The sequence below is a fragment of the Salmo trutta genome, chromosome 35 (assembly GCF_901001165.1).
Source record: "Salmo trutta chromosome 35, fSalTru1.1, whole genome shotgun sequence".
Lineage (NCBI taxonomy): Eukaryota > Metazoa > Chordata > Actinopteri > Salmoniformes > Salmonidae > Salmo > Salmo trutta.
This window is the reverse complement of record NC_042991.1, coordinates 18,619,014-18,646,468: the sequence shown is the minus strand read 5'-3', so window position 1 is coordinate 18,646,468 and position 27,455 is coordinate 18,619,014. Positions and strand designations below refer to the sequence as shown.

At 43.8% G+C, this 27,455-nt stretch overlaps 2 protein-coding genes across 6 annotated transcripts in view; one reads left to right on the top strand and one right to left on the bottom strand.

Annotated features, from left to right (window-relative positions):
* LOC115174787 (transcription factor HIVEP2) overlaps window positions 1-7,480 on the bottom strand; it is a 95,922-nt gene extending 88,442 nt beyond the window's left edge. For 2 of the 4 annotated variants that reach the window (XM_029733681.1, XM_029733686.1), the window contains exons 1-2: window positions 1,347-1,705; window positions 799-873 (exon numbers count right to left, since the gene is read on the bottom strand). The gene's annotated coding sequence lies outside the window, so the exon portion shown is untranslated. Of the gene's footprint in view, window positions 1-798; window positions 874-1,346; window positions 1,706-1,792; window positions 1,883-7,034 lie in introns of those variants that run through there. The other 2 variants (XM_029733682.1, XM_029733683.1) reach the window with 2 other exon arrangements.
* Window positions 7,481-17,523: 10,043 nt separating this feature from the next.
* Window positions 17,524-27,455, top strand: part of aig1 (androgen-induced 1 (H. sapiens)) — a 51,204-nt gene continuing 41,272 nt past the window's right edge. For both annotated transcript variants that reach the window (XM_029733673.1, XM_029733675.1), the window contains exons 1-2: window positions 17,524-17,867; window positions 26,787-26,942. In XM_029733673.1, coding sequence (XP_029589533.1) covers window positions 17,727-17,867; window positions 26,787-26,942 — 297 coding nt within the window. In that variant the 5' untranslated portion in view covers window positions 17,524-17,726. The remainder of the gene's footprint in view (window positions 17,868-26,786; window positions 26,943-27,455) is intronic.

Sequence of the window (27,455 nt, the reverse complement as noted above, 5' to 3'; positions counted from 1 at the left end):
ACAGAATAAATACAGCAGAGTACTGTAGAGTAGAGTACAGTATAGATACAGTAGAGTACAGTATAGATACAGTAGAGTAGAGTACAGTATAGATACTGTAGAGTACAGTAGAGTAGAGTACAGTATAGATACAGTAGAGTACAGTATAGATACAGTAGAGTACAGTAGAGTAGAGTACAGTATATATAGAGTAGAGTACAGTAGAGTACAGTATAGATACAGTAGAGTGCAGTAGAGTACAGTATAGATACAGTATAGATACAGTATAGATACAGTAGAGTACTGTAGAGAACAGTATAGATACAGTAGAGTACTGTAGAGATACAGCATATATACAGTAGAGTACAGTATAGATACAGTAGAGTACCGCCGAGTACTGTAGAGATACAGTAGAGTACAGTATAGATACAGTAGAGCACAGTACAGATACAGTAGAGTACAGTAGAGCACAGTACAGATACAGTAGAGTACAGTATAGATACAGTAGACTACAGTAGAGCACAGTACAGATACAGTAGAGTACAGTAGAGCACAGTACAGATACAGTTGAGTACAGTATAGATACAGTAGACTACAGTAGAGCACAGTACAGATACAGTAGAGTACAGTACAGATACAGTAGAGTACAGTAGAGCACAGTACAGATACAGTTGAGTACAGTACAGATACAGTAGACTACAGTAGAGCACAGTACAGATACAGTAGAGTACAGTATAGATACAGTAGACTACAGTAGAGCACAGTACAGATACAGTAGAGTACAGTAGAGATACAGTAGATTACAGTACGGGAACGTACCTCTGGGATTTGACAGACGACTTCTCCCTGACAGTCCTGGCAAGCCTATCCAGGCACACACCCTCTTCACACGCCCTGTGATCGGGAGAGAGATACGAAGCTGTCAGGAATATACAGACTAGTGGCTAAATGTGCATGACCATGCACAAAGACGACACCTAGACAAACACTGTGAAAGTGTTAAATAAAAATGACAACTAAAAGGTATTTGGTAGTCATGTATATTCTGCCCAAAGTGAACAGTGGACTCTCCACATTGTTCCTCTGTGTATCTGTGCCTGTCAGTCTGCCACGCTCCTCTTTCTCCTTTGGGTGGCGTGGTGGAGTCTCAACCACCGTGCGTGAGAGACCCTCTCTGTCCTCTGATGTCACCTCACCCCCTACACTGATGAGGCAGGTGACAAGAGCTCTCTCTCTCTCTCTGTATCGCCCACTCCCTATATCTCTCATCATCTCGCTCCCTTCATCTCTATGTCTCTCCCAACAATATTCAGCAGTATTCAATTGCCAAGCCCCCCCCTCCCCCCCCCCCCCCCCAAGCAGCCCACCTGACACGGTGTCCTCTGCATCCCTCCAGCGCTGGGGAGCCTCGGGGGAGAGGGGTAGAAATCACAGCCTCACCGTCCGAGTCTCACAAGCCTCTACGAGCGCCGCTCAAACGGCTCTAAGAGGAGCTTATTCCCTTCTACTGTCTGCAGCCCTCCCTCTTTCTCTAGCCCGCCTGCGCGCTCGCTCTCTCTCTCTCTCTCGCTCTGCTTCTAGCGCTGCTCGCTGCTCAGAGGCTGGAGCAAAGAACGATCACATTTCTTCAGCATAAACAGCTGTGGTCTGATTGGCTGGATGGGAGCGGAGGAGGCGTCAATGGAGCCAGCAACACTCCGGCAGTGGCTGCTGGCAGAGTGCGGACATAAAAGTAGGTCTCAGCTGGTTCTACCGCTACAGAAAGCCATAGAAAAGAAAGAAAGACGGGGAGAGGAAGAAAGAAAGAGACTACCTCTTTCTGAGCGCAGGAAGGAGGGAGGCCACAAGTGTTTCCTGTTGTGCAGCCAAGGAGAGCGACTTGCGAGGACGTCACACAGCGCTCACACTCCTCCAGGGCATCGGCGCAGCTTGCCAAGGAAATACACTCCTTTCAGACACCCAGAAAAGGAGGAGCAGGAGAAGGATCAGGACGAGAACAACACAAAGACTACTCCGTGTGTTTACTCTCAGTCACAAATCAAATCCTATTTTATTGGTTGCATACACATATTTAGCGGATGTTATTTCTGGTGAAGCGAAATGCTTGTGTTTCTAGCTCCAACAGTGCAGTAATTTCAAACAATTCACAACAATTCACAGATCTAAAAGTAGAAGAATGGAATTAAGAAATATATATATGCGATGGGATGTATAGGCATTATAGACATTGTGAACAGTACGTGGATAGACTATTTAGTATATCTGTAGAATACATAGGATAGAATAGTAAATATACAGCAATAGTTAAATAGGATAGGCCTTGACTAGAATACAGTATATACATATGAAGTGGATAAAACTGTATGTAAACATTATTTCAAGTGGCCATTGTTCCCTTATGACTATGTAGATAGGGCAGCAACCTGTAAGGTGCAGGTAGAGTAACCCGGTGGTAGCTGTCTACTGACAGTGATTACAGTTCAGGGCAGGGTGCTGGGAGGAGGCCGGCTAGTGGTGACTATTTAACAGTCTGATGGCCTTGAGATAGAAGCTGTTTTTCAGTCTCTCGGTACCTGCTTTGATGCACCTGTACTGACCTCGTCTTTTGATGTGCCTCCTCTGCTCGCCCTCAGTGCCCATGTCCTGCTCCACTGACAGGGGTTCACATTTAGACACATTGCCCTGTGTGTGGGTGAATGTGCATGTGTCATGTGTCATGTCCTGCTCCACTGACAGGGGTTCACATTTAGACACATTGCCTTGTGTGTGGGTGAATGTGCAAGTGTCATTACTCAGCTGTGAATATCCCCATCCAGCCATCCTACTCCTGTCTGCACTGACACCCAGCTAGGGGCCAATTACACTGTAAACCATTAGTGATGGGGGGGGTCACAGTTGCATATCGGGATAATATTTTTGACGATATATAGTATCGTTATGACAATATCACAATATATATTTTTTGCGCTACTTGGTTGTACCTGCACCAAAACGACAGTGTTTTCCCTTCATAGCTTGTTCTCCATCTTCTTTTTAAATAGGAAGCCCATTTGTTTTCAGGACTTTTATTTCCATGACTGACCAAAACTTGTTTTCTCATGGCTCTCTTGTCCTTCTACAGCAATGTGTTTGGAACATTGAATCTCAATAAAATCACAGCATCGAATCGCAATACATATCGTATCGGCACTGAAGTATCGTGATAATATTGTATCGTGATAATATTGTATCGTGAGGTCCCTGGCAATTCCCAACCCTAGAAATCTCAATTTTAATCAAAGAAAACACTGTTGGTTAAAGAAAGCAAATACGACAAGAATCTATAATTAGATGTGTGCAGGGTTTTCCTTTCTTCGTTTAAGGAATGTTTGTCACAAGACACAAACTAGTCACCATATTTTTCTACTAATTCTCTCTCTTTTAAAGGGTCTTCTCGCTTCCATTAGCCTTGAACAGCTTGCTATCACTTCACACTGGGCTACATCCACAGAGCATATTTGCAGCTGTTATAATGCCATCTGATGCTCATTTTCTCCAGATGCCCAGCCCGGCAGCCCCTAGGCAAACATGGGCCATTTAACACTAGAGGAAGGCAACAGAAGTCACATTCTGTTAGCCCATCGCTAGCATAACAGAGCTAGCACTGGGCTAACAGAGTGACAGAGTTGCCTTGTAGAGTGACCTTGTAAAGTGACAGAGTCGCCTTGGTTACCAGTGTTGTTTCCTCCTCTTTCCACTGCTGCTCCAGGGGAGCTGTAGTCAGCACCACATGCCACCCCCTCCTTCCTCATCCTTCCTCATCCCTCCTCTCCCTCCCCTCCCCTCCACTGCCTCCTGGCTCCGCAGGTGCACATGTACAGCTAATAGGGGAAACCACAGAGCAGGTTGAGTGCTTAGCAGGGTGAGCCACTGAACCCAGTCGGCCCATTTAAGTGTGTGCGGTGCATGGAGCACGGTGCTGGTGACACGGCCACAGCTCAGGCTGAATAATTCAAAGGGCCCCAGTCACATACACACTGCTGGGGATTACACACATGCATTACATAGAGATTCTGTAATGTAGAGGGGGAACCTGAACACAGTCACAGATGTCAGTGCTGTTTTTGTTATTGTGATCACATGATTGTGAAGATTTTAAGCCATGGTCAGGCTCCTGCGTGTGCAACGGTGCTATTTTCAGTTCCAGACATTTCCACGGTATCAGATGTAGGATGCAGGTGTCTGAGTCTTCTGATTGCTGATTGTTAAGTGAACACGTTTCTAGCAAGCCACACCACAGACCTAAACACCCATTGGAATATACCCTGGATAAACAGTCTCAAAATGTACACATCGTACAACCACACAGTCACAATGTCCCCATCTCTGACCCATCTCTCGAACCATTTGACCCATCTGACCATCTCATACATTTGAAGACGTTGTTTGGACCCACAATGAAAAACTGTGAGATCAAAAGGGACCGACTAGTCTGAAGATCATTCAGATGCTTGGACCTTTGAGTCATCATGACTCATTGGCGCAACTAGAAATCATTCTTCTAGTAAATCAGAACCCCATCTCTTCCTCACACACATATAAACACACACACACACACACATTCTGTAATATAACTCACAATCTTACTTGGGATATTGTTGCTCTTTAATTCTTTTTCTATTTCTATTTTTTCTTCTCAAATTTTTTTGCGAAATTATTTTAGTAAATACTTTCTTAACACTTATTTTTCTTAAAACCGCACCGTTGGTTAAGGGCTTGTAAGTAAGCATTTCACTGTAAGGTCTACTACACCGGTTGTATTCGGCGCATGTGACGAATACAATTTGATTGGAATTGATTTGATCACGTGGGAGTCCCCGTGTAGATTGGGATGGGGGACAACAGACAGAGGTTAGAGCGTTAGACAGAAAGATTCCTCTGAGGATTTAGAGGAGGCCAGACACCGCTCAGGTGTGAGTCACGGTCATCTTCCCATCACTGAAGAGTGTTATGGAGGCGAAGATACTTAGGATCCACGCTCAGTAATAACCTAGCACCCCGGAGCTATACACTACACGTAATACACGCAGAACCACCAGTCAGGTTGAGATATCACGGCCTTCCAATCCCTCTCTGGGATATCAAGTCATTAAATGTGTTACATGGGCTGTCCTTTGAAACTACGACGTGAGAGTGAACCTTCCACAATGACAAAGGTGCAAAGTGGACCACCTCTTTCCAGGCTGTGTCCCGTGTTCTGTGTGTATTCAGGGCCGTAGCTCAAAAGGCAGAGAGGGACAGTAGCCGACGATGTATTTACCCCACCACAGAAGGTGTGACTGTATCATTAACCTGCAAGTGCCAAATGAGCCACAGTGTCTCTGCACAGTACAGGAAAGCCACTTATGGGTATATTGGGACTGATGAATCTACAGTAGAGCTGAAAGAAAGCTTCACAATAGGCCAGCTCCCTAACCAGAGGCACAAAACAGAAAACGTCCATACACAAACAGATGGGTAGAGTTCTTCATCCACTGCTAAGTGCCTACTGTAAAATGGTGTAATATCATACAGCTTCCGTTCTGTATTCCAGGCTCACAACCTCTCTGTCCTCCTCTCACAGTCAGGTTGCTGGTACAGCGAAAGACACACTACAATGTATGTGCAGTATGATAAAAGATATCCCATTTCTCTCCTACATCGCTGCCGTGGGACAGATGATACAGTACGTAGGTTGGTCTTTCAGAATTAATTCCCAGTGCTTGATGGATATCCACAGTGCAGCTCTACTGCTCCCTGCCTTTGGCTGGTGGTGGCTAACCTGAATTATATCCATTCATATCATGCTCAACAAAGGTGAATTACAATGATGGGACTGTAGGTTATAGCTGTATCTGCAATAAAGCAATGTAGGATATCTAAATGAAGGTATTGTAGGATAAACAGATTCAGATCTACCACCGGGTGATATAGGACTCAATTGGGGTACCATGTTAATAGGCTGTTACCATGGAGGCAAAGGTTTTGAGCACATCCATTGACATGAATGTCTCATGGGAGAACCTGTTGCATTTTGATGGGTAGTTCTGCTGTGCTGATAGACGGAATGAAATATGGAGTGACAATATGTACAGTTTGAGGGCACACCAGGTAAATGGGTTCAGTTGGTTCAAGCATAATAATAGCGAGGCGGGGTGTTAAACGTAAAATGTATAATCTTATAGACTGATACTGTATGCACAAGAGAACTGATCTCTCTAGAGTACCTTCCAATAAAAAAGCCTTTGAAATATTTGTTTTCTATGAGGAAAATGTGATAATAGAAATGCATGTTGAGCAAATGGTTGAGAGGAAATAACATTTAGGCTATTGAACAAAATAAATAAGCAAAGGAGAAAATTATAACTTTTAACATCACTAGCTCTGTGCATTGGCTAAAGCTGGGTAATATGATGCATAAATAACCCATGCCCAGTCCATGCGTAATATCTGTCTAATTAATAGGCTCCAAGTCTGATTTACGAAACATAAATAAAGTCACTTTTTTTTCATGTTAATATTGTATTTTCACCAGAAAGACGGAGACGATCGGCGGCAGAGAACCCCCTTGATGGGCCCCGATCTTGACGGCGAACACGTCATGGAACATTCCCGGAACGGGCCAGCGTACCACCCACCGTCCCTCTCATAGACACACACACATTCAAGCACAGAAACATACGACGTACATAGAATTACAGACCACAACAGTCAACACGGATACAACACTATATACAGATAGGTGACAATGACAGAGGGGTGTACATGGCCTTGACTGTTCTGCAGAGAGAGAGAAACACAATCTTCCTGCCATGAATCCAGCTTCATACTGTAGCTAGGTATACAAGCCGTTTGCCCGCTGCATTGGCTGTGCAAATTCCTTAGGATATTATGCAACATTCCTAATCTGCATGCAAGCACTGGGTATTCCCCACATAGCTATCGTAATAAACAGAACAAACACGATAGATTTTTCGTTAAAAAACAACGAAATTGTACAATGGAAGTCAACTGACAGCTTCTATTTAGTCACTTACCGTGTCACACTTCAGGTGCCGTGCAAAAACCCACGTCCAGTAAAATCCCAAATAAATTACAAACTATGACAACGCTCTTGACACTTCGCTAATTGTCGGATAAAAGCGTCCAAGACTCAAGAGTGAAAAATTAAACAAGAATTAGCACCAAAAAAAGATCGACTTCCGTATGACTATTCTAAAGCCTTATGCTGCTACTAAATGAAGACAAGTTGGGAGTAAAACATCCTCTTCGACACGATTTTTTTCAGTTTGTGAGGAAGACGCCGAAGCTATTATTCCTGGCACAACTTCCCAGAATAGAACATCTGAGAGGGGGAGAGCGAAAGACAGAGGTAGAGAGAGAGAGGAGTATGAGACAGTGTTTGGTACGTGACGTCATCGGATCCCCCAGCTCGGCCCAGAGAGAGAGAGAGGCAGAAGCCATGGAGCGAAGCAGTGTGAGGAGGGAGAGGGACAGGGAGAATCCGGCCCCGTCCCCCTCTCAACCGAGCTCTGCACAAAGGGAACTCCCTCAGCGGCGCGCCCGGCGACGTGACACGCAAACAGACAGGGCACATTTCATGCGAGGCCCAATTTGATGTATTTTCACTTATTTATTCTAGCCTCTATTCATATAAAAATATTTCTCTAGCATATCTTATAAAATACCATGGTGCAATTACTGTGTGCCTCACTACAGTCACTGTTGCCTCAGTGAATGTAATTCAATAATGGTGTAAACACTCTTTATTCTCTGGGTACAATATGCAACCCGTTTATTTATTCTGCCTCTTCATATATTCCAGTGAAAATGATTCTGCATGCAGTGGCGGTTCCAGCTTCTATGGCTCCCTGGGCGAACCTCCCCCTTCAGCCGCCAACCCACCCCCACCCAAATAAACCTGTCATTTTTATTCAGACATATGGAACAACAAAAATAAATAATCATAACATTTAAAACTATATAAATATACTGCTCAAAAAAATAAAAGGGAACACTTAAACAACACATCCTAGATCTGAATGAAAGAAATAATCTTATTAAATACTTTTTTCTTTACATAGTTGAATGTCCTGACAACAAAATCACACAAAAATAACAACGCCTGGGCATGCTCCTGATGAGGTGGCGGATGGTCTCCTGAGGGATCTCCTCCCAGACCTGGACTAAAGCATCCGCCAACTCCTGGACAGTCTGTGGTGCAACGTGGCGTTGGTGGATGGAGCGAGACATGATGTCCCAGATGTGCTCAATTGGATTCAGGTCTGGGGAACGGGCGGGCCAGTCGACACACTCCAGCCACATGAGGTCTAGCATTGTCTTGCATTAGGAGGAACCCAGGGCCAACCGCACCAGCATATGGTCTCACAAGGGGTCTGAGGATCTCATCTCGGTACCTAATGGCAGTCAGGCTACCTCTGGCGAGCACATGGAGGGCTGTGCGGCCCCCCAAAGAAATGCCACCCCACACCATGACTGACACACCGCCAAACCGGTCATGCTGGAGGATGTTGCAGGCAGCAGAACGTTCTCCACGGCGTCTCCAGACTCTGTCACGTCTGTCACATGTGCTCAGTGTGAACCTGCTTTCATCTGTGAAGAGCACAGGGCGCCAGTGGCGAATTTGCCAATCTTGGTGTTCTCTGGCAAATGCCAAACGTCCTGCACGGTGTTGGGCTGTAAGCACAACCCCCACCTGTGGACATCGGGCCCTCATACCACCCTCATGGAGTCTGTTTCTGACCGTTTGAGCAGACACATGCACATTTGTGGCCTGCTGGAGGTCATTTTGCAGGGCTCTGGCAGTGCTTCTCCTGCTCCTCCTTGCACAAAGGCGGAGGTAGCGGTCCTGCTGCTGGGTTGTTTCCCTCCTACGGCCTCCTCCACGTCTCCTGATGTACTGGCCTGTCTCCTGGTAGCGCCTCCATGCTCTGGACACTACGCTGACAGACACAGCAAACCTTCTTGCCACAGCTCGCATTGATGTGCCATTCTGGATGAGCTGCACTACCTGAGCCACTTGTGTGGGTTGTAGACTCCGTCTCATGCTACCACTAGAGTGAAAGCACCACCAGCATTCAAAAGTGACCAAAACATCAGCCAGGAAGCATAGGAACTGAGAAGTGGTCTGTGGTCCCCACCTGCAGAACCACTCCTTTATTGGGGGTGTCTTGCTAATTGCCTATAATTTCCACCTGTTGTCTATTCCATTTGCACAACAGCATGTGAAATTTATTGTCAATCAGTGTTGCTTCCTAAGTGGACAGTTTGATTTCACAGAAGTGTGATTGACTTGGAGTTACATTGTGTTGTATTTTTTTGAGCAGTGTATAAAAATATATCAAAAAGAAGTAACAGAGACAAATAGAAACAAGTTTGTGTTGATTTGGCACTCGAGCATCAATGCATTACCCATCACCCAACACTGTCAACCAAGAGTCAAAACTAAACCAATTCACCTTGGTGGTGTGCAGACTGGTTTTATATTATTCTTTAACGATTTCACACAAACCAGAAAAAAATACAATATGTCTGTGGAACTATATATTCACAGTATTATGAATGAATTGTGGTTTATTTGGTAGCATTTCGTAGTATGACTGGTTTTACTAATTGCATTAGTACTGTACAAAGTTAGAGATGAGCTATTTGATAGATTCCCCTGCCCCCCCCTACCTCGGGCTTCCAGTGGGGAGACCTGAGGTCAACCTTCCCCACCCCCATCCCCTATTTGAGCTGTATACTTCAGCAACCCCTTAAACAATTACAAAATGAGTTAGGCTACTAAAATGAAAAGTCCATTCATTATCAACAGTCTACGGCAGTCCATTGGTAGTTCAGAAGCAAAAAAACAAAGTGAGGGGGAAATGAAGAAGCCTATGGGTGCTAATGGTTTCATCTGTATGAGACTTTGGTCACCATGCATTACAAAAACAGAATAACACCAGATGCTACTTATGTAGCCTATGTTAGACTGCATGTGCATCAATAGAACAACAATAGGATCACCCTACATTATCTGAAGCTAAAACCCAATACAATCACATGGTAGTTACAAAGGTAAGTGTAACGTAAGTATTAGGGACATAGCCTTGCTGGCCAAAGTCCTCACATAGGGTATTCCAGTCATTTCCAGAGCCCTAATTATTCAAACACAAAATGATTGATTTGATTCTAGATATTATGTCAAGAGTGAATGTCTATAAATAAGCAGACCACCTCTACCACAACAGCCATCATGAGACATCCAGTGAACTCATCCTCTTTTGGTAAACACGAGTCAGTCTCTAGGAGCGAGGTAACACAACTCCTCAATGAAAGTGAGTGTGTCTAATACAGTCTATGCTTTCTTTGGCCTGGGCCCTGGTCCTGTGTGTGTGTGTGTGTGCGCTGTACATATATAGAGTTAAGTGGATTATCAGCTAGAACAAGAGTGGCTTACAGTCTCTGGTAGCTCATGGCCATATCATATCAGCTGTGGCTTGGGACTCCCCATGGAGACCTCCTCTCTGTAATCTTTAGAAAGCCATTCCCAAGGGAGATCAGCTCCCATGGCCCTAAACTAACTGTCTTTAAATCATGGCTGGTCTTCTAGGAGTAATATTGTCATACTGCTCAAGGGCTGCCTAGTAAGAGATACCGTACCTATACTTCGATAGGACTCACATGCATAAATACATGATACATAAAAAAGCAAAACGTTATCCAACATAACATTTTAAAAACGTTAACCAGCACTGCTACTAAAACCCCTTAAACTATCTCTGGTGAAACAACACCAAGAGAAAGAACCTGTCCTCTTGACCCCAAAAGGCATGTTAGAACAGTGTCTTTCCTCTGGGTTATCTAGCACCCGTTGGTACAGTATTCCTAGAAGGTGATGTCAAAGCTGCTGGTACGAGTACCTGCAAGAGTCTCATATTTTGACATTCATCCAAGGACCCCTGAGGGTATTCCCACAGATCAAGTTATTTGTACTCTGACTTAGTCACTGAAACATGATGGCCCAAGAACCAAGCAGATGATCACACTTGTTAACACACGGTCTAAAATATGTTAAGTTGTAAACCCATGTTTATTATACATAACCACATCAAATGATGATACTATGGCCTTTACTGTTACTCATTAAGCTCATTGTAACTGATCCTAAGACAAGCCCCTTGAATGTCTTCTTCGCTGTGTATTGGTTTAGATAGAACACAGCATGTCCATTGAAGGCCTGTCCACTCCATTCACAACACATTGTACACAGTCATCAAACAGGCCACTTCCTGAAGCACACAGAGGCACTGGAGACCATTTCCATGCCTGTTGTCCTGCTGCAGTATCATCGAAAGCATTATAAAGTTCCTCAGAACGATGCGCACACACACACACACACACACACACACACACACACACACACACACACACACACACACACACACACACACACACACACACACACACACACACACACACACACACTCTTGCCCTCAGGCACATGTCCCGTGGCTGTAACCGGTGCCTCTGAAACAAACAATGAGGTCTCGACAGCTGATGGATTGTCAGTGCTTACTCACTGGGCATGGGCACCGCCTTCTCAGGCTCCACACCTAGTTGTACCCAACAATAATTTGCAGCTATTGTGCAAGTTCAGCTCCTCTGATTAGCTCTAACACTCAGCGCTGTGTCACACAGTCCCTGGAATCTCAGCTTCACCTCTCTATCTCTCGCTGCCAGGAAAAGACATAAGGATATATTGTACATGTGCTACACTATGACAAAGGTCATTTTGTGTGAGTGATAAGACAGGGCACTAACGCAGCATGACTGGTGGCCAGTGGTGAATCCTCAAGGAAGAGCTGCTTTCATCTCTTGCTCCCAGGCTGTAAAACAGCCAGTAAAAACTGCCCTAGGCGGACGGGTGACTACGATCAAACAACCCATGTTTCAGACGTACCTGAGAAAGGGACAACACTTCTCACTGATAGGATAGACACAAACAAATATGAAACATTTTCAATTCAATTCATTTGTTATTATTCAATGGGGTAGTATTTTCACTTTTGCATACCAAGAGTTGTCAGTTTATTCAACACTATTGCTTGAATGGCAGTTGCATAATTGTGTTGAGTCATGAAATAGCACACCAAATGGAAAATGTTAACAAAAATGACACTTACCGTGCCCTACGTTCAATAGAAGGCCTGTTGAAAGGCTCTCAGATAGGTAACTGTAATGTATTCACTCTTTTACCGGACAGAGCTAAACCAAGACCCCTAGTGGTCGAACTAGAATACTGACTCTGACCTTAAGAGTTCCTGTAGATTGAAGTTCCAAATAGGTACAGAGCAGACAGTCTGTGTTACTAGAGAAATCCCAAACAGTGTCAGCATGACTGATCTGACTTCTCCTGATACAACTTCAAATGTCAGAAATAAAATAACCCCCTCATCATTTGTTGATAGGTTGATAGCTGTTCACTTCTGTTCACTTGCTATTGTTCTAGTGCTCCAAGAATCAAACTACATATGAATCAAAATATGCTCTTGGCTATTCTTTCCTTGTAGTTTGTTTGAGTGGGGGAATGTTTTGACGTACCCATCAAGGTTGTGAGGTCAGAGACACCCGCTCCTGTTCTGGGAGCCAGTGTGCCCCCTCTTCCTCTGAAACGGGCCGCATCTTGTTTTTTATTTACAACCTCCGGACACTGGGGCTCTTGTTGCCTAGGCAAAGTTTCCCACAGTGGAACATTTCGGGAGATAAAAATCCAGCTACTGCCAGCACCTCTTAAACTCCAGGGACTGTGCTGTGTTTGAAGTAGGAAACTGACAGAAAGTGACAGAAAGTGGTAATACATAGCAGCCTGGCAGAGGGATGCTTTCCACCCAGGACTTGGCAGCTTGCTCTGCTTGCCTGGGATCAGCCGGGTCAACATATTCTCCAAATTACAGGACACAGCCACTGATCCCGTTAGGATTTGTCTTTCCTGTCAAATAGTCCCATGCCGGAGTTCCCACCCCTTCTATTTAGGATTGTTTAACCTTCATCAACAATACATTGAGTTTATTCTAATATATAGTCTGTCACTACACTGTGTTAAACACCCTTCAGATCTATAGGTATCGGTCTATCTGTAATATTCAACAGTATTAATATGACATTTTCTCATATCTGGTTTTAACAAGCTGATCACTTCTCGCGTGATACACAAGCTTCAACGTGGCTGCTGTGAAATCAGAACAGTCTAGGCAATAGGACCCTCTTAGATCATTTATGTGATTTAGTCTAGACAAAATAATTGAACATGGCACCCATCGTTGCAATCCTCTCAGTGAGCATGTAAAGCATGATACTGCAAGGCTTTAAAGTCACTTCTAAAGACAATGTTAATTGCAGACTGAGAAGAACCAATTCCAGGCTGAGATGTTTTACAGGTGGTGATTAAGCTTGCTGGCATATAGCTGAGACACAGTGACATGCCAGTTTAATCTCTACACCTTTCAGCACAGTCATATATTTTCCCTGAGCTCCAGCAGGAGCAGGACAAATTAAATTGTTTTAATCTACGCGTAGTAAAATTGTGTGCACTGCAGACGACCCTTCCTGATGGCAAGAACGGCAGCTCATAACCGGCAACAGCAGCCAGTATACTTTTAGCTAATGAGATCTCTCTGTTTATTATCCAGATGGGATTCGTAAATGTGCTATAATGTCATACTGTGGTTGTGGAGGGATAGCCCTGACAGACAAAATACATATTTTCTATATTAATATCACCCTGTCGCTGTGAATAATATTTTCCACAAAGTGATTGCTCTTTCCATTTGAGCAAATCCCCGGTTTTATTAGGAACTTTGTCGTGTAAAAATAAGGAGAGGCCATACTAGTAACCTAGTAATTGAACAGATAGAGAGCCAGCACAGTCCAGTGCCGCTAGATAAAAGATAAGGTTCTGTCCTTATACAGACAAACATACACCACAGAAGGTTTGATGTAACAGGCAGGTTATGAGAATGCTATTTCCATTCAACCCTCACCTGTCAGTGTCTCTTTGTGGCCCATTCCGTGTCACCTTTGTTTGTCTCTGAAGCTTTTACAGCCTGGTGTTTGTGCAAGCTACACTTTCTTTTTGTGGCGCTCTTGCGTAATCAGCCATTCTCCTGCACAAACACACATGTTTACCTTCCTATTGGCAGCCTACGGCCTTTTCACACCTCTCCATCAAAATCCAAGGGTATAGACACGCTCCTCTGACAATGCCTCGCTCCGTTCCTCACGACAGGTGCATGGCTGAGGCCCCTCTCCTCTGGTGTCACTGACAGTCTTCTATAAAGAAAACAACTAAACATGGAAATTGTGGCATGACTATGTGTCCAGGAATATGATACAGTGAGCTTTATTCAGAAACCACATCCTTTAAACAGTGTCATCAGACTGATGCTGAAAGCAGACAGAAGTAGGTACAACATGCAACACTCCCATTCAAGCCAGTCAGAGGCTTGGGGACAATTAGCGTTCTGCTCTGCCGCGTGTCTCATGACATCTTTATCTCATCAAATGAGCCATTCTAATCAGAACACATGAGGCAGGCAGGGAGACCCTTGGCAGTGCTCTTCATCACTAATCCTACCCCCACAAGGTTGGTGATACTAATTTCACTAGGGTGCAAAATACAGACAGACATGAAAGCCATGATCAAAGTCAAAGGTTAAAACCATAAAAACCATTATCCGATTCAAAATCGAAAAACACTCACCCTCCTTCAGGATTGTAACGCAGTAATAAACCAACCAAGCGTGTAGCGTGTCCACATGGATGATGTTCCACATTGGGCTTGGCTATAACCACTCCACTTAAAGGACTCATTTATCGCCCATATTCCCTCATCAAACTGTCTGGGGGGTGTTATTATGTAAACCACCCCTGTTTAAATCTGGAAGCGTTTGCCCCCGACTAAATAGAGAAATAAATATTTCTTTATCATTACCAATCTGGATTAAAGCAGCAGTTTTACCATGGGGACCTCTGATTAGAAACATTGGGATGGAGGTAAAAGACAGGAACGAGAGAACAGATGTGTGTCCTCATTCTCCTCATTAGATTGATTGGCCAGACTTTGATGTTTGCAAACAGACACAAACACCCAGGCCAATGGCTGCCAGCGTTTGTGCATGGGCATTATATCGAGGCAAACAAACTTAAGGCCTTAATGAGGCTTGGAGGCCTATTTTTAGGCCCTTGACATGATGTGCCAGCTAGCTAGCCAGCCAGCCAGCTCACAGAGAGAGAGAGAGAGAGAGAGAGAGAGCTAAGTCACTTGCATGTTGTATATGTGTGTGTTGAAATCTATAGGGAAGGGTGAGGAGAGGAGAGGTGAGGGAGGGTTTATGTCCTCTGTAGTGCCAGTCAAGACACAGCCTTGCCCTGGCTGCCAGAGGATTAGTCCGACCTTTCCTACACAGCTCAGCTAGTGGGGGATAATGAAAGATGACTTGGATGAGATGGACATCCTCTCGTGTGTTGTTTGTGGAGATTTATCTGAGGCGAGGGGGAGTCATTAAAGACGGATGCTTGGATGAGGACAGATGTCGAGTGGATTAAGGACTGAAATTCCCTAGTTAACCTGATGGGGATTTGTGACAGCCACATTTAGGCTGCACAACATCTATGGCGTAATCCCAGTCTGGTTCTTGTAGTGTGTTGGGTTGGGTATCTACAGTTAACATAGAATGAACAACATATTCAAAGAGAAAGAACAGAGACAGAAAGGCCACAGTATGTGGATGTGATAGACAGAGTCTAGAGTACTAGACCCACACCTACTGGCCTTTATAGGCCCGCCATAAAACAATACTCAAAACTGTTCCACTGCTTTAACATGTCAATGGTTATACTCCTAGATCATATCCAAACATGAGACGGAGCCCATGCTGTGTTCACCCAGCACAGGCCACAGAAGCCTCTCGCCAGCCAATACATCCCAGTGAGAAGAGGGACGATTTCGGCTGTATCCACCGAGTGCACTGAGAGTGCACAGCAAATTGGATGAGTGTGCAATAGCTAGCTGCGAATCAGCTCCTCTACTTTAAAGCAGGCGTTGACACTGGAAACTCTCAAGCAAACACCCCACGGCTAACCACAAACCGTCAAAAGCCAGCGCATGCACTCCAGCAGACCCCTGCAACTCTGCAGCAGGCCAAGAACACTTGCAGAACAATTCAGAAGGTTTTCTGCACTCTACATGAAGTGAATGTTCCTGACAGAATGTTTGAGTAACTCAGTGTATTAGATCCAAAATGTAGAAATGATGCATTATTGGTAGTTGGGAGCGTTTGTGTTACCGAATGAGGCAGGACTCATATTCAGACCCACAAAGCCTCTCACCAGGGTTATACCAGGATAGGCCATCCATCCATACCATCTCTGCCTGCCTGCCCAAGTCAGTCTTCCAATCTTGTGCTGACTTTGGGGGGGACAGAAGCCAGAGCCTGTAATCCCCAGTTCTCTATCCTCTTAATAGCTGGGATTGGAAACCATTTGTCTGTCTCTAGCGAGGGATTTTTATAGAATAAACCTCTGTGGCTGCCTTATCGTAACTTAATACTGATTTTAACAGGGGGGAGAGTTAGTCTGCCGCAGCCTGACATCTCTCAAAAAGCTTTGAGACTGGAGCTGGCAATTATAGATTACGGTAATACTGTGTGACGCAGTCAATGTGTCAGTGGGAAAAACCTAGGTGTTTTTCTGTTCCAGAATGGTGTCTGATCTGATGCGCTTGATGCCCTCTTATTTCCCAGGCCTATTCTCTTAGCTCCGAAGAGTCACACAACACTTTGATATTCTTCTGGTCATGCCCTCAGTCCCTAAATGGTGCTTTGCTTTGGTTAAAGTACTGTACTTTTACGGGATCAATAAAATATGAAAACCCAGTGACGGTATTAATAACACAATATCTAACTTATAACAGCCTTGGGATCCTGAAGACTGCCAATAAAGTAGTAAACAGATATAATCTAAGCACCATCAGTTGGCCTTGTGTCCTAGAGACCATTGTAGAGTTGTAAAATGCTTCTAGTAATAGTAAGCTACAGCTAATCATAACAGCTAATCATAACATATCAGAATGTCTCGGCTGGAGCAACAAACATTAACCTGTAACTGTCTCTATCCTGAAACAGAATGTAAGTATGTCAGAAGGAAGACAGTGTTTTCTATTCAATTGGAGGGACAAGCACAGTCTTGTGTTAGAACACAACGTTCATTTTGTGTTGACATTTTTTATTGCTTAAAAGCCCCCAAATTAAGAATATATATATACATATTTAGTTATAATAAATTGTTGAGCACATTTGAACTATATGCATGTGCAAAGATGCAATGGCCTCAGTAGAAATGTTGAATACATTAGCATTATTCCACTATTATACTAGACTAGCCAAAACCATTGACCAGACTATAAAGACATCATTGAAGGAGCCTCTGTATGTATGCAGAGCATCACACAGTGGTCTGCTCCTCCTCGTCTTGGAGAGGCTGCGTTCTGTTTCTATGGCAACACCCCTCCTCCTCATCCCTTTCCTCACGTTCACATCTCGTACGCAACCTCCTCTGTCTGAATCCCTTCTCCGAGGCAACGACCCCCCTGCACTGTGCGAGACCCGCAGCATCAATCTGACAGGAGGATATAGCAGGAGACGAGACAAAAAAAACGGAGAAAAAACATGGCGCTCATCCCATCTCAGGTGCTAAGGGTAGCCATCCTCCTGTCCTATTTCTCCATCCTCTGCAATTATAAAGCAATTGACATGCCCGCGCATCAAACATATGGCGGGAGCTGGAAGTTTTTAACATTCATAGACCTGGTAAGTGTAATATTGTTCTCTAGACCGGAGCCTGGTCATTCAGAAATGCTAGCACGTCATGGTATGGTATGCTACAGACAGTCAGTGTCCTACCTCCAGTTGTTGATACCGCCCACCCTCAGTTGCGAAACGGGCCTGCTGTGTTACTAGGCTGTCAGCTACAATATGTTTTGTTTCTTCCAGCGCTGTACAGACTCCTCATTTTTGTTGGGCGAGTGTTAGAGTCATTAAAAGCTCACACCCACTAAAAAGGCTCCCCCTCTTCTCGGCTGCTGATGCGCGCAAGTCAGTTGCCTTTTTTGTTGCAACATTGGAATCACATGAATCACAATTATTAAGGAACTATCCGTGGCCCGTGGGTACCCGAGATGATGTGATTAGGATAACGACATCCCGAGATCAAATCATTCCCCTGTTAGATCACACAGCCTTCATTTTAAGAGAACGTTGTTTGGATAGTAACAAACCTATGAAAACACCCAGGATGTTTTCTTTATCTCATTGTCTGTGTTTTGCTCTTCTTTTTTTCTCAGAGCAGCTGCACTCTTGTTTTCTGAAATACATTTTCACATTTTGCTTACTCTATAAGTATATGTACACACACACACACACACACACACACACACACACACAGAGATATATATTTAGATCCTGATGTTCTGTCAGTTTTTTAACAGATGACTCATGTTTTCCACATTAGAAGCCCACCGCTGAACCATTTTACTACTATTTTTATGGCAATGGCGCTAAATGCAATAACAGCAATAAACATGTTTTGTTATTGTGCATTACAACATCTAGTTTAAGCCTATCATATAAATCCTGACAACAAAACGTGTGTGTGTTGCACGCGCGCCCATGTTTGTGCATCTGTGTGTGTGCATGTGTGTGTTTACTATTTAGTCATGATTCTGTCTTTTAGTCATGATGAGTTACTGCCGTGATGATAAAAACGCCAATGTGACGTGAATATGCCAACCCCAGGAATAGTACTTAGATTTAGCTCCCAATTTACTGTAATGAAAATGTGCAATGTCCTATTGTTATGATGGATTCTCTCATTCTTGTGCGTATTAGTTTTATTTTTTTCAGGTTTCAAAGCACTTACCAGTGGTGGAAAAAGTACCCATTTATCATACTTGAGTGAAAGTAAAGATACTTTAACAGAAAATGACTCAAGTAAAAGTGAAAGTCACCCAGTAAAATACTACTAGAGTAAAAGTCCAAAGTATTTGGTTTTAAATATACTTAGGTATCAAATGTAAATGTAATTGCTAAAATATACTTAAGTGTCAAAAGTAAAAGTATGAATCATTTAAAATTCCTTATATTAAGCAAACTAGACATCTCCATTTTCTTGTTTTTGTGATTTATGGACAGCCAGGGGGACACTCCAACACTCAGACATCATTTACATATAGCCAGGGGGACACTCCAACACTCAGACATCATTTACATATAGCCAGGGGCACACTCCAACACTCAGACATCATTTACATATAGCCAGGGGGACACTCCAACACTCAGACATCATTTACATATAGCCAGGGGCACACTCCAACACTCAGACATCATTTACATATAGCCAGGGGGACACTCCAACACTCAGACATCATTTACATATAGCCATGTGCACACTCCAACACTCAGACACCATTTACATATAGCCAGGGGGACACTCCAACACTCAGACATCATTTACATATAGCCAGGGGGACACTCCAACACTCAGACATCATTTACATATAGCCAGGGGGACACTCCAACACTCAGACATCATTTACATATAGCCAGGGGGACACTCCAACACTCAGACATCATTTACATATAGCCAGGGGGACACTCCAACACTCAGACATCATTTACATATAGCCAGGGGCACACTCCAACACTCAGACATCATTTACATATAGCCAGGGGGACACTCCAACACTCAGACATCATTTACATATAGCCAGGGGCACACTCCAACACTCAGACATCATTTACATATAGCCAGGGGCACACTCCAACACTCAGACATCATTTACATATAGCCAGGGGCACACTCCAACACTCAGACATCATTTACATATAGCCAGGGGCACACTCCAACACTCAGACATAATTTACATACAGCCAGGGGCACACTCCAACACTCAGACATCATTTACATATAGCCAGGGGCACACTCCAACACTCAGACATCATTTACATATAGCCAGGGGCACACTCCAACACTCAGACATCATTTACATATAGCCAGGGGCACACTCCAACACTCAGACATCATTTACATATAGCCAGGGGGACACTCCAACACTCAGACATCATTTACATATAGCCAGGGGCACACTCCAACACTCAGACATCATTTACAGATAGACAGAGGCACACTCCAACACTCAGACATCATTTACAAACGAAGCATGTGTGTTTAGTGAGTCCACCAGATCAGAGGCAGTAGGGATGACCAGGGATGTTCTCTTGATAAGTGTGTGAATGGACCATTGTCCTGTCCTGCTAAGCATTCAAAATGTAACGAGTACTTTTGGGTGTCAGAGCAAATGTATGCAGTAAAAAGTACATCATTTTCTTTAGGAATGTAGTGAAATAAAAGTAAAAGTTGTCAAAAATATAAATTGTAAAGTAAAGTACAGATACCCCAAAAAACTATTTAAGTAGTGCTTTAAAGTATTTTTACTTAAGTACTTTACACCACTGCTACTCACACCCCACTGTGAACAGATTTCAGGTCAACATCTAGTTTTTATTATTTTGAAATGACGTGGAAACAACATTGATTCAACCAGTTTTTCTGCCCAGTGGTTACACTGGTAGTGGGTAGTGTATGCTCTGTTTTAGCTCACACAAATAGGGGCACAAAAAATGAAGGTAACATGATGTGAGGTTGATATGGATTGAGTTTGACATGAAACAGCTAGGCCTTTTGAATAACTGGTTTCGTTTTATTCTAAACGTCATCATCATGATTAAGTGTTGCTATATGAAGCAGTTATTATTAGAGCAGACAACAAAGAGATGTCACAGCAAAAGATATCTACAGAAAGAGATGCCACTCGCTCGCAGGCTTTAGAATCAGACCTTACTCAGGGCAAATGGGATAGAAGTCTAGCGGAAAACTCTAGAAACCAGCCATAGTAGCCAGGCCTAACCTCCACGGCTCTGTCTGTCTACACTAATTCTGTTACACTTCACTTGGTTTAGGACCTTGGCTGCCTAGCTGTGATTTTAGCCTGTAGATATGTTTTCATTGGGACTCAGTCATTCAGATGTGGGTTTCCATCGTGGATACATGAGGAGCAGAACACAGGGCTGTCCAGTGAGTTGATACCACCAGTGAGAGCTGGCCTTTGTCCACATTAATCAATAGGCAGAACAAAACGTCTAACCCCTGTGTTTGGAGGAATCATATCATATGATCTGAAAAGTTTTGTTGTGGTTTAGCATAGTGCCTCTTCGGATAAAAAGTGAGGCAACTAGCAGACAGATTATGAAACTGAAAGTTTGTTTGAGTCATACTTTTGGTTTAAAATGTTCTCTCACTTCCAAGTTGTTAGTTAAAATAATCAGTTTTAAAGGCCCAATGCAGGAACAATTCTGTTTTTCCTGTGTTTTGTATCATATTGTTCAAAAGCTGATGAAACAAACACGGTAAACGTGTGACTAAATGTGATCAGAGTTATTTCCGGATAGTTGCTGTTTGAAAATACAATTTACACAGGACCTTCTAATCAGCAGGTTTTACATGGGCGGAGTTTTGGCTTGCCAAAATGTATATTTTTTACTTCACCATTATTTAACCAGGCAGGCCAGTTGAGAATAAGTTCAGATTTACAACTGTGACCTGGACAAGATAAAGCAAAGCAGTGCAACAAAAACAACAACACAGAGTTACACATGGGATAAACAAAAGTACACTCAATAACAATCGAAGAATCTGTATACGGTGTGTGCAAATGAAATAAGGCAATAAATAGGCCAATAGTGGCGAAGTAATTACAATTTAGCAATTTACACTAGAGTGATATATGTGCAGATGAGGATGTGCAAGTAGAAATACTGGTGTGCAAAAGAGCAGAAAAACAAAAACAAATATGGGGATGAGGTACGTAGTTGGTTGGATGGGCTATTTACAGATGGGCTGTGTACAGCTGCAGCGATCGGTAAGCTGCTCTGACAGCTGACACTTAAAGTTAGTGAGGGAGATATATATCTCCAACTTCAGTGATTTTTGCAATGAGTTCCAGTCATTGGCAGCAGAGAACTGGAAGGAAAGGCGGTGTTGAAGGTGTTGGCTTTGGGGATGACCAGTGAAATATACCTGCTGGAGCGTGTGCTACGGGTTGGTGTTACTATGGTGACCACTGTACCTAGCAAAGACTTATAGATGATCTGGAGCCAGTGGGTTTGGCGACGAATATGTAGCGAGGACCAGCCAACGAGAGCATACATGTCGCAGTGGTGGGTAGTATATGGTACTTTGGTGACAAAACGGATGGCACTGTGATAGACTGCATCCAATTTGCTGAGTAGAGTGTTGGAGGCTATTTTGTAAATGACATCGCCGAAGTCAAGGATCGGCAGGATAGTCAGTTTTACGAGGGTATGTTTGGCAGCATGAGTGAAGGAGGCTTTGTTTGTGAAATAGGAAGCCGATTGTAGATTTAACTTTGGATTGGAGATGCTTAATGTGAGTCTGGAAGGAGAGTTTACAGTCTAGCCAGACACCTAGGTATTTGTAGTTGTCCACATATTCTAAGTTAGAACCGTCCAGAGTAGTGATGCTAGTCGGGCGTGTGGGTGCGAGCAGCGATCGGTTGAAGAGCATGCATTTTGTTTTACTAGCATTTAAGAGCAGTTTGAGGCCACGGAAGGAGTGTTGTATGGCTTTGAAGCTCGTTTGGAGGTTTGTTAACACAGTGTCCATCCAAAGAAGGGCCAGATGTATACAGAATGGTGTCGTCTGCGTAGAGGTGGATCAAAGAATCACCCGCAGCAAGAGCGACATCATTGATATATACAGAGAAAAGAGTCAAACTGGTCGCGATTCAAAATGGTCGGTGATCTGTTTGTTCACTTGGTTTTTGAAGACTTTAGAAAGGCAGGGCAGGATGGATATAGGTTTGTAACAGTTTGGGTCTAGAGTGTCTCCCCCTTTGAAGAGGGGGATGACCACAGCCACTTTCCAATCTTTAGGAATCTCACATGATATGAAAGAGAGGTTGAACAGACTAGTAATAGGGGTTGCAACAATGGCGGCGGATCATTTTTGGAAGAGAGGGTCCAGATTGGGGGGGGGGGGCTTGGGCCAGTTGCTGCGGGGGGTGCAGAGCTGTTAGCTGGGGTTGGGGTAGCCAGGTGGAAAGCATGGCCAGCCGTAGAGGAATGCTTATTGAAATTCTCGATTATCGTGGATTTATCGGTGGTGACAGTGTGCAGCTGGTGTCAGTGCAGTGTGCAGCTGGGAGGAGGTACTCTTATTCTCCATGGACTTTACAGTGTCCCAAAACTTTTGGGAATTAGTGCTGCAGGATGCAAATTTCTGTTTGAAAAAGCTAGCCTTTGCTTTCCTAACTGAGTGTGTGTATTGGTTCCTGACTTTCCTGAAAGTTGCATGTCGCGGGGACTATTCGATGCTAGTGCAGTACGCCATAGGGTGTTTTTGTGCTGGTCAAGGGCAGTCAAGTCTGGAGTGAACCAAGGGCTATATCTGTTCTTAGTTCTACATTTTTTGAAAGGGGCATGCTTATTTAAGATGGTGAGGAAAGCACTTTTAAAGAACAAACAGGCATCCTCTACTGACGAGATGAGGTTAATATCCTTCCAGGATACCCGGGCCAGGTCGATTAGAAAGGCCTGCTCGCAGAGGTTTTAAGGAGCGTTTGACAGTGATGAGGGATGGTCGTTTGACCGCGGACCCATAACGGACGCAGGCAATGAGGCAGTGATCGCTGAGATCCTGGTTGAAAACAGCAGAGGTGTATTCAGAGTGCAAATTGGTCAGGATTATATCTATGAGGGTGCCCATGTTTACGGATTTGGGGTTGTACCTGGTAGGTTCCTTGATAATTTGTGTGAGATTGAGGGCATCTAGCTTAGATTGTAGGACGGCCGGGGTGTTAAGCATATCCCAATTTAGGTCACCTAGCAGTACGAACTCTGATGATCGATTGGGGGCAATCAATTCACATATGGTGTCCAGGGCACAGCTGGGAGCTTAGGGGGGTCTATAACAAGCGGCAACAGTGAGGGACTTATTTCTGGAGAGATGGATCTTTAAAAGTAGAAGCTCAAACTGTTTGGGCATAGACCTGGATAGTATGACAGAACTCTACAGTCGATCTCTACAGTAACAATTCTGCTCCCTTTAGCAGTTCTGTCTTGACGGAAAATGTTGTAATTGGGGATGGAAATTTCAGAATTTTTGGTGGCCTTCCTAAGCCAGGATTCAGACACGGCTAGGACATCAGGGTTGGTGAAGTGTGCTAAAGCAGTGATTAAAGCAAACTTAGGGAGGAGGCTTCTGATGTTAACATGCATGAACCCAAGGCTTTTACGGTTGCAGAAGTCAACAAATGAGAGCACCTGGGGACACACAGGGCCTGGGTTAACCTCTACATCACCAGAGGAACAGAGGAGGAGTAGGATGAGGGTACGGCTAAAGGCTATAAGAACTGGTCGTCTAGTGCGTTCGGAACAGAGAATAAAAGAAGCAGATTTCTGGGCGTGGTAGGATAGATTCAGGGCATAGTGTACAGACAAGGGTATGGTAGGGTGCCAGTACAGTGGGGGTAAACCTAGGCATTGAGTGACGATGAGAGAGGTTGCATCTCTGGAGGTGCCAGTTAAGCTAGGTGTGGTCTCTGCATGTGTGGGGGTGGGACAAGGGGGCTATCTGAGGCATGTTGAGCAGGACTAGGGGCTCCGCAGTAAAATAAAACAATGAGAGCTGCCCTAAACAACAGTATACAAGCTAAAATAACAAGGTAAAATAACAAAGAGCATTCCAAAACCTCTCTGCCAATAACAGCTAGTTTTCAGGTTTTTATGTCCCTCCAATTAGGCAAAATTCTTGCTTGAGAAATATTTTTTGCTAAAAGGTGATTTTTGTTTCTTTTTGACATTTTTATTGAAAAACTATTACAATAAGGTACTTAATTGTTACAGCTGCATAGAGCCTTTAAGCCAAATAAGTAACCATATAGAGCATGTGTCATCTGTTTTATGTCACACACACACACACACACACACACACACACACACACACACACACACACACACACACACACACACACACACACACACACACACGCGTGTGCGCGCATTATGTAAGTGGCATAGCTGCAGTGCCAGAGTGCAGATCCCCTCTGCCACAGAGTGTCAGGTGATGCCCAGAGGGGGCAGGTGTGGACAGAGAGATATTCTGTCTGGCTTTACATACTGTCCCCGTCCCTAGACCACCCAGTCCTTATTGAGGGCCTCTCTGCACCTGGCCAGCACACTACACAGCACATGTAAAGAGGGTTAGGGGGAGTGTAGGACAGTGCCTAATGTCTTTGCTAAGTAAGACATGATGCATTACTCTACTCTCCTGTCAGCCTCTGCTAACTGTGGAGGTAATTAGGTTCCTAGACATTACATTGCTTCCCATTAGTCTATATTGGGCAATACATGTTGGATATGTTCAGGCTTGTAATTACATTATGCTGTAGTATGTACATCATCACTCCTATAGCTGTTAAACTTCTAAACTGGTTCTATCTGTATCTCTCTTGTTCATGCAGCTTCCATATTCTCCTTCCCAGACTCCCTCTGGGCTCCACTCTCCCAGCTGTAGACATTTGAGTTGTGTGGAGCAACACTTTATAACCTGAGCTCCAGTCCAGGAATTATTGTGGTTGCTCCTAAGTGCCTGCGATACAGGGCAGGGAAAAGAGCCAGTAGAAATGGTAAAGGGTTTTATGCTTAGCTTTTGGCATTCATTCCCTGTGAGAGCTCTGTTTTCCAAACCCGTTGCATTTGAGATAAGTGAAAAAGAATCTGGAAGGCATTCGTTTTTTGCATAGCCTCAGGGTCAACCAGCTGCTTACAAAGGCAAAAAACTAAGTCAATGATATAAAGACTGCAAAAACGCCTGAGAAATGAAACAGCTGTCTGGCGTGTTAGCTAGGTGTCACACTAATGCGGTCGCTGGGCACTACCCTGTCCTGGAAACAAGTTCTGCAACGCGATTTTTGGACCGAAAAGATAATGCGGGTTCCTGGAATCTTAAATGAAACATTGAATTAAATGAGAATGAAAGTCACACTTTCCAGTCTGCTGGATTTTTGCTGTGGACATAAAGACACCTTGTTATCTTCTCTAGCTCTTCATTTAATGCTAAAATAATCCCCACCGCTGCCACTGACTGCTCATAGACCCACATAAAATCACATATGCTAGCTTAAGGGGACAGACATTGAAAGTATGAGGTTTATGTAATTGTTCAGTTGTTATATAATTATTTTATTGCTATATAAAATATGTATTTTTTTTTAAATGTATGTATTGCAAAATATGCGTTGCGTTTTAGAGGACACCTCAATGAACTCCTTTTTGATATACATATTAATGTTTTATAGATATGCTTTTTGGGATTCATATGCTTCCCATGAATATAATGTGATATTAATATTTAATGCTACTGTCCTCTTGAGAGATGACGAACTCTACTGATTTTGTGACCCAAAATAATCTCCTGTTCACCTCTCCGGATTTAAATTGTGTTGTAAAATTCTTTGTCCCGTGACACAACTCCTGAAGCAGCTATTCCGCTAAAAAAGTGTGACATGATAATGTCTTAACTATTGTGTAATCTGTTGTGACTGCTCTTATCTCTAAGAACACATCGTTTTGTCCTCTCCTTCCCTGCTGTAGGTGATCCAGGCAGTGTTCTTTGGCGTGTGTGTGCTGACAGACCTGTCCAGCCTGCTGACCAAGGGCAGTGAGAACCAGGAGCAGGACAGGCAGCTTAGGAAGCTCATTGGCCTGAGGGACTGGATGATGGCCGTGCTGGCCTTCCCTGTTGGAGTGGTGAGCGATAGTCACAACACTACAGTAGGCCTGGAGCGTTGGAGTCTGCTCTCAGATCTGATTGTGTTGTACCGCTAACTCAACGACCATTGAAGTAGACTATACTGTACAGCACAACCAGATCTGGGACTATGATAGTTTCCCTTTTACAGTACAAATTCACTGAGAAAGAAGCAGAAGGCACTGTAAATGCTCTGCATTGTTAAGAACTGCCTTTCTTACTCTGACAGTCTAGATGCTTGAAACCACAGATCCACAATGACCATATGTTTCTATTCGGAAAGTATTCAGACCCCTTGACATTTTCCACATTGCGTTACCTTACAGCCTATTCCCAAAAAAGTATCTATACACAATACTGCATAATGACAAAGTAAGGGTCCTGAGCACTCTGAAGCAGGTTTTCTTCAAGGATCTTGCTGTACTTTGCTCCGTTCATCTTTGCCTCAATCCTGACTAGTCTCCCAGTCCCTACCGCTGAAAAACATCCCCACAGCATGATGCTGCCACCAC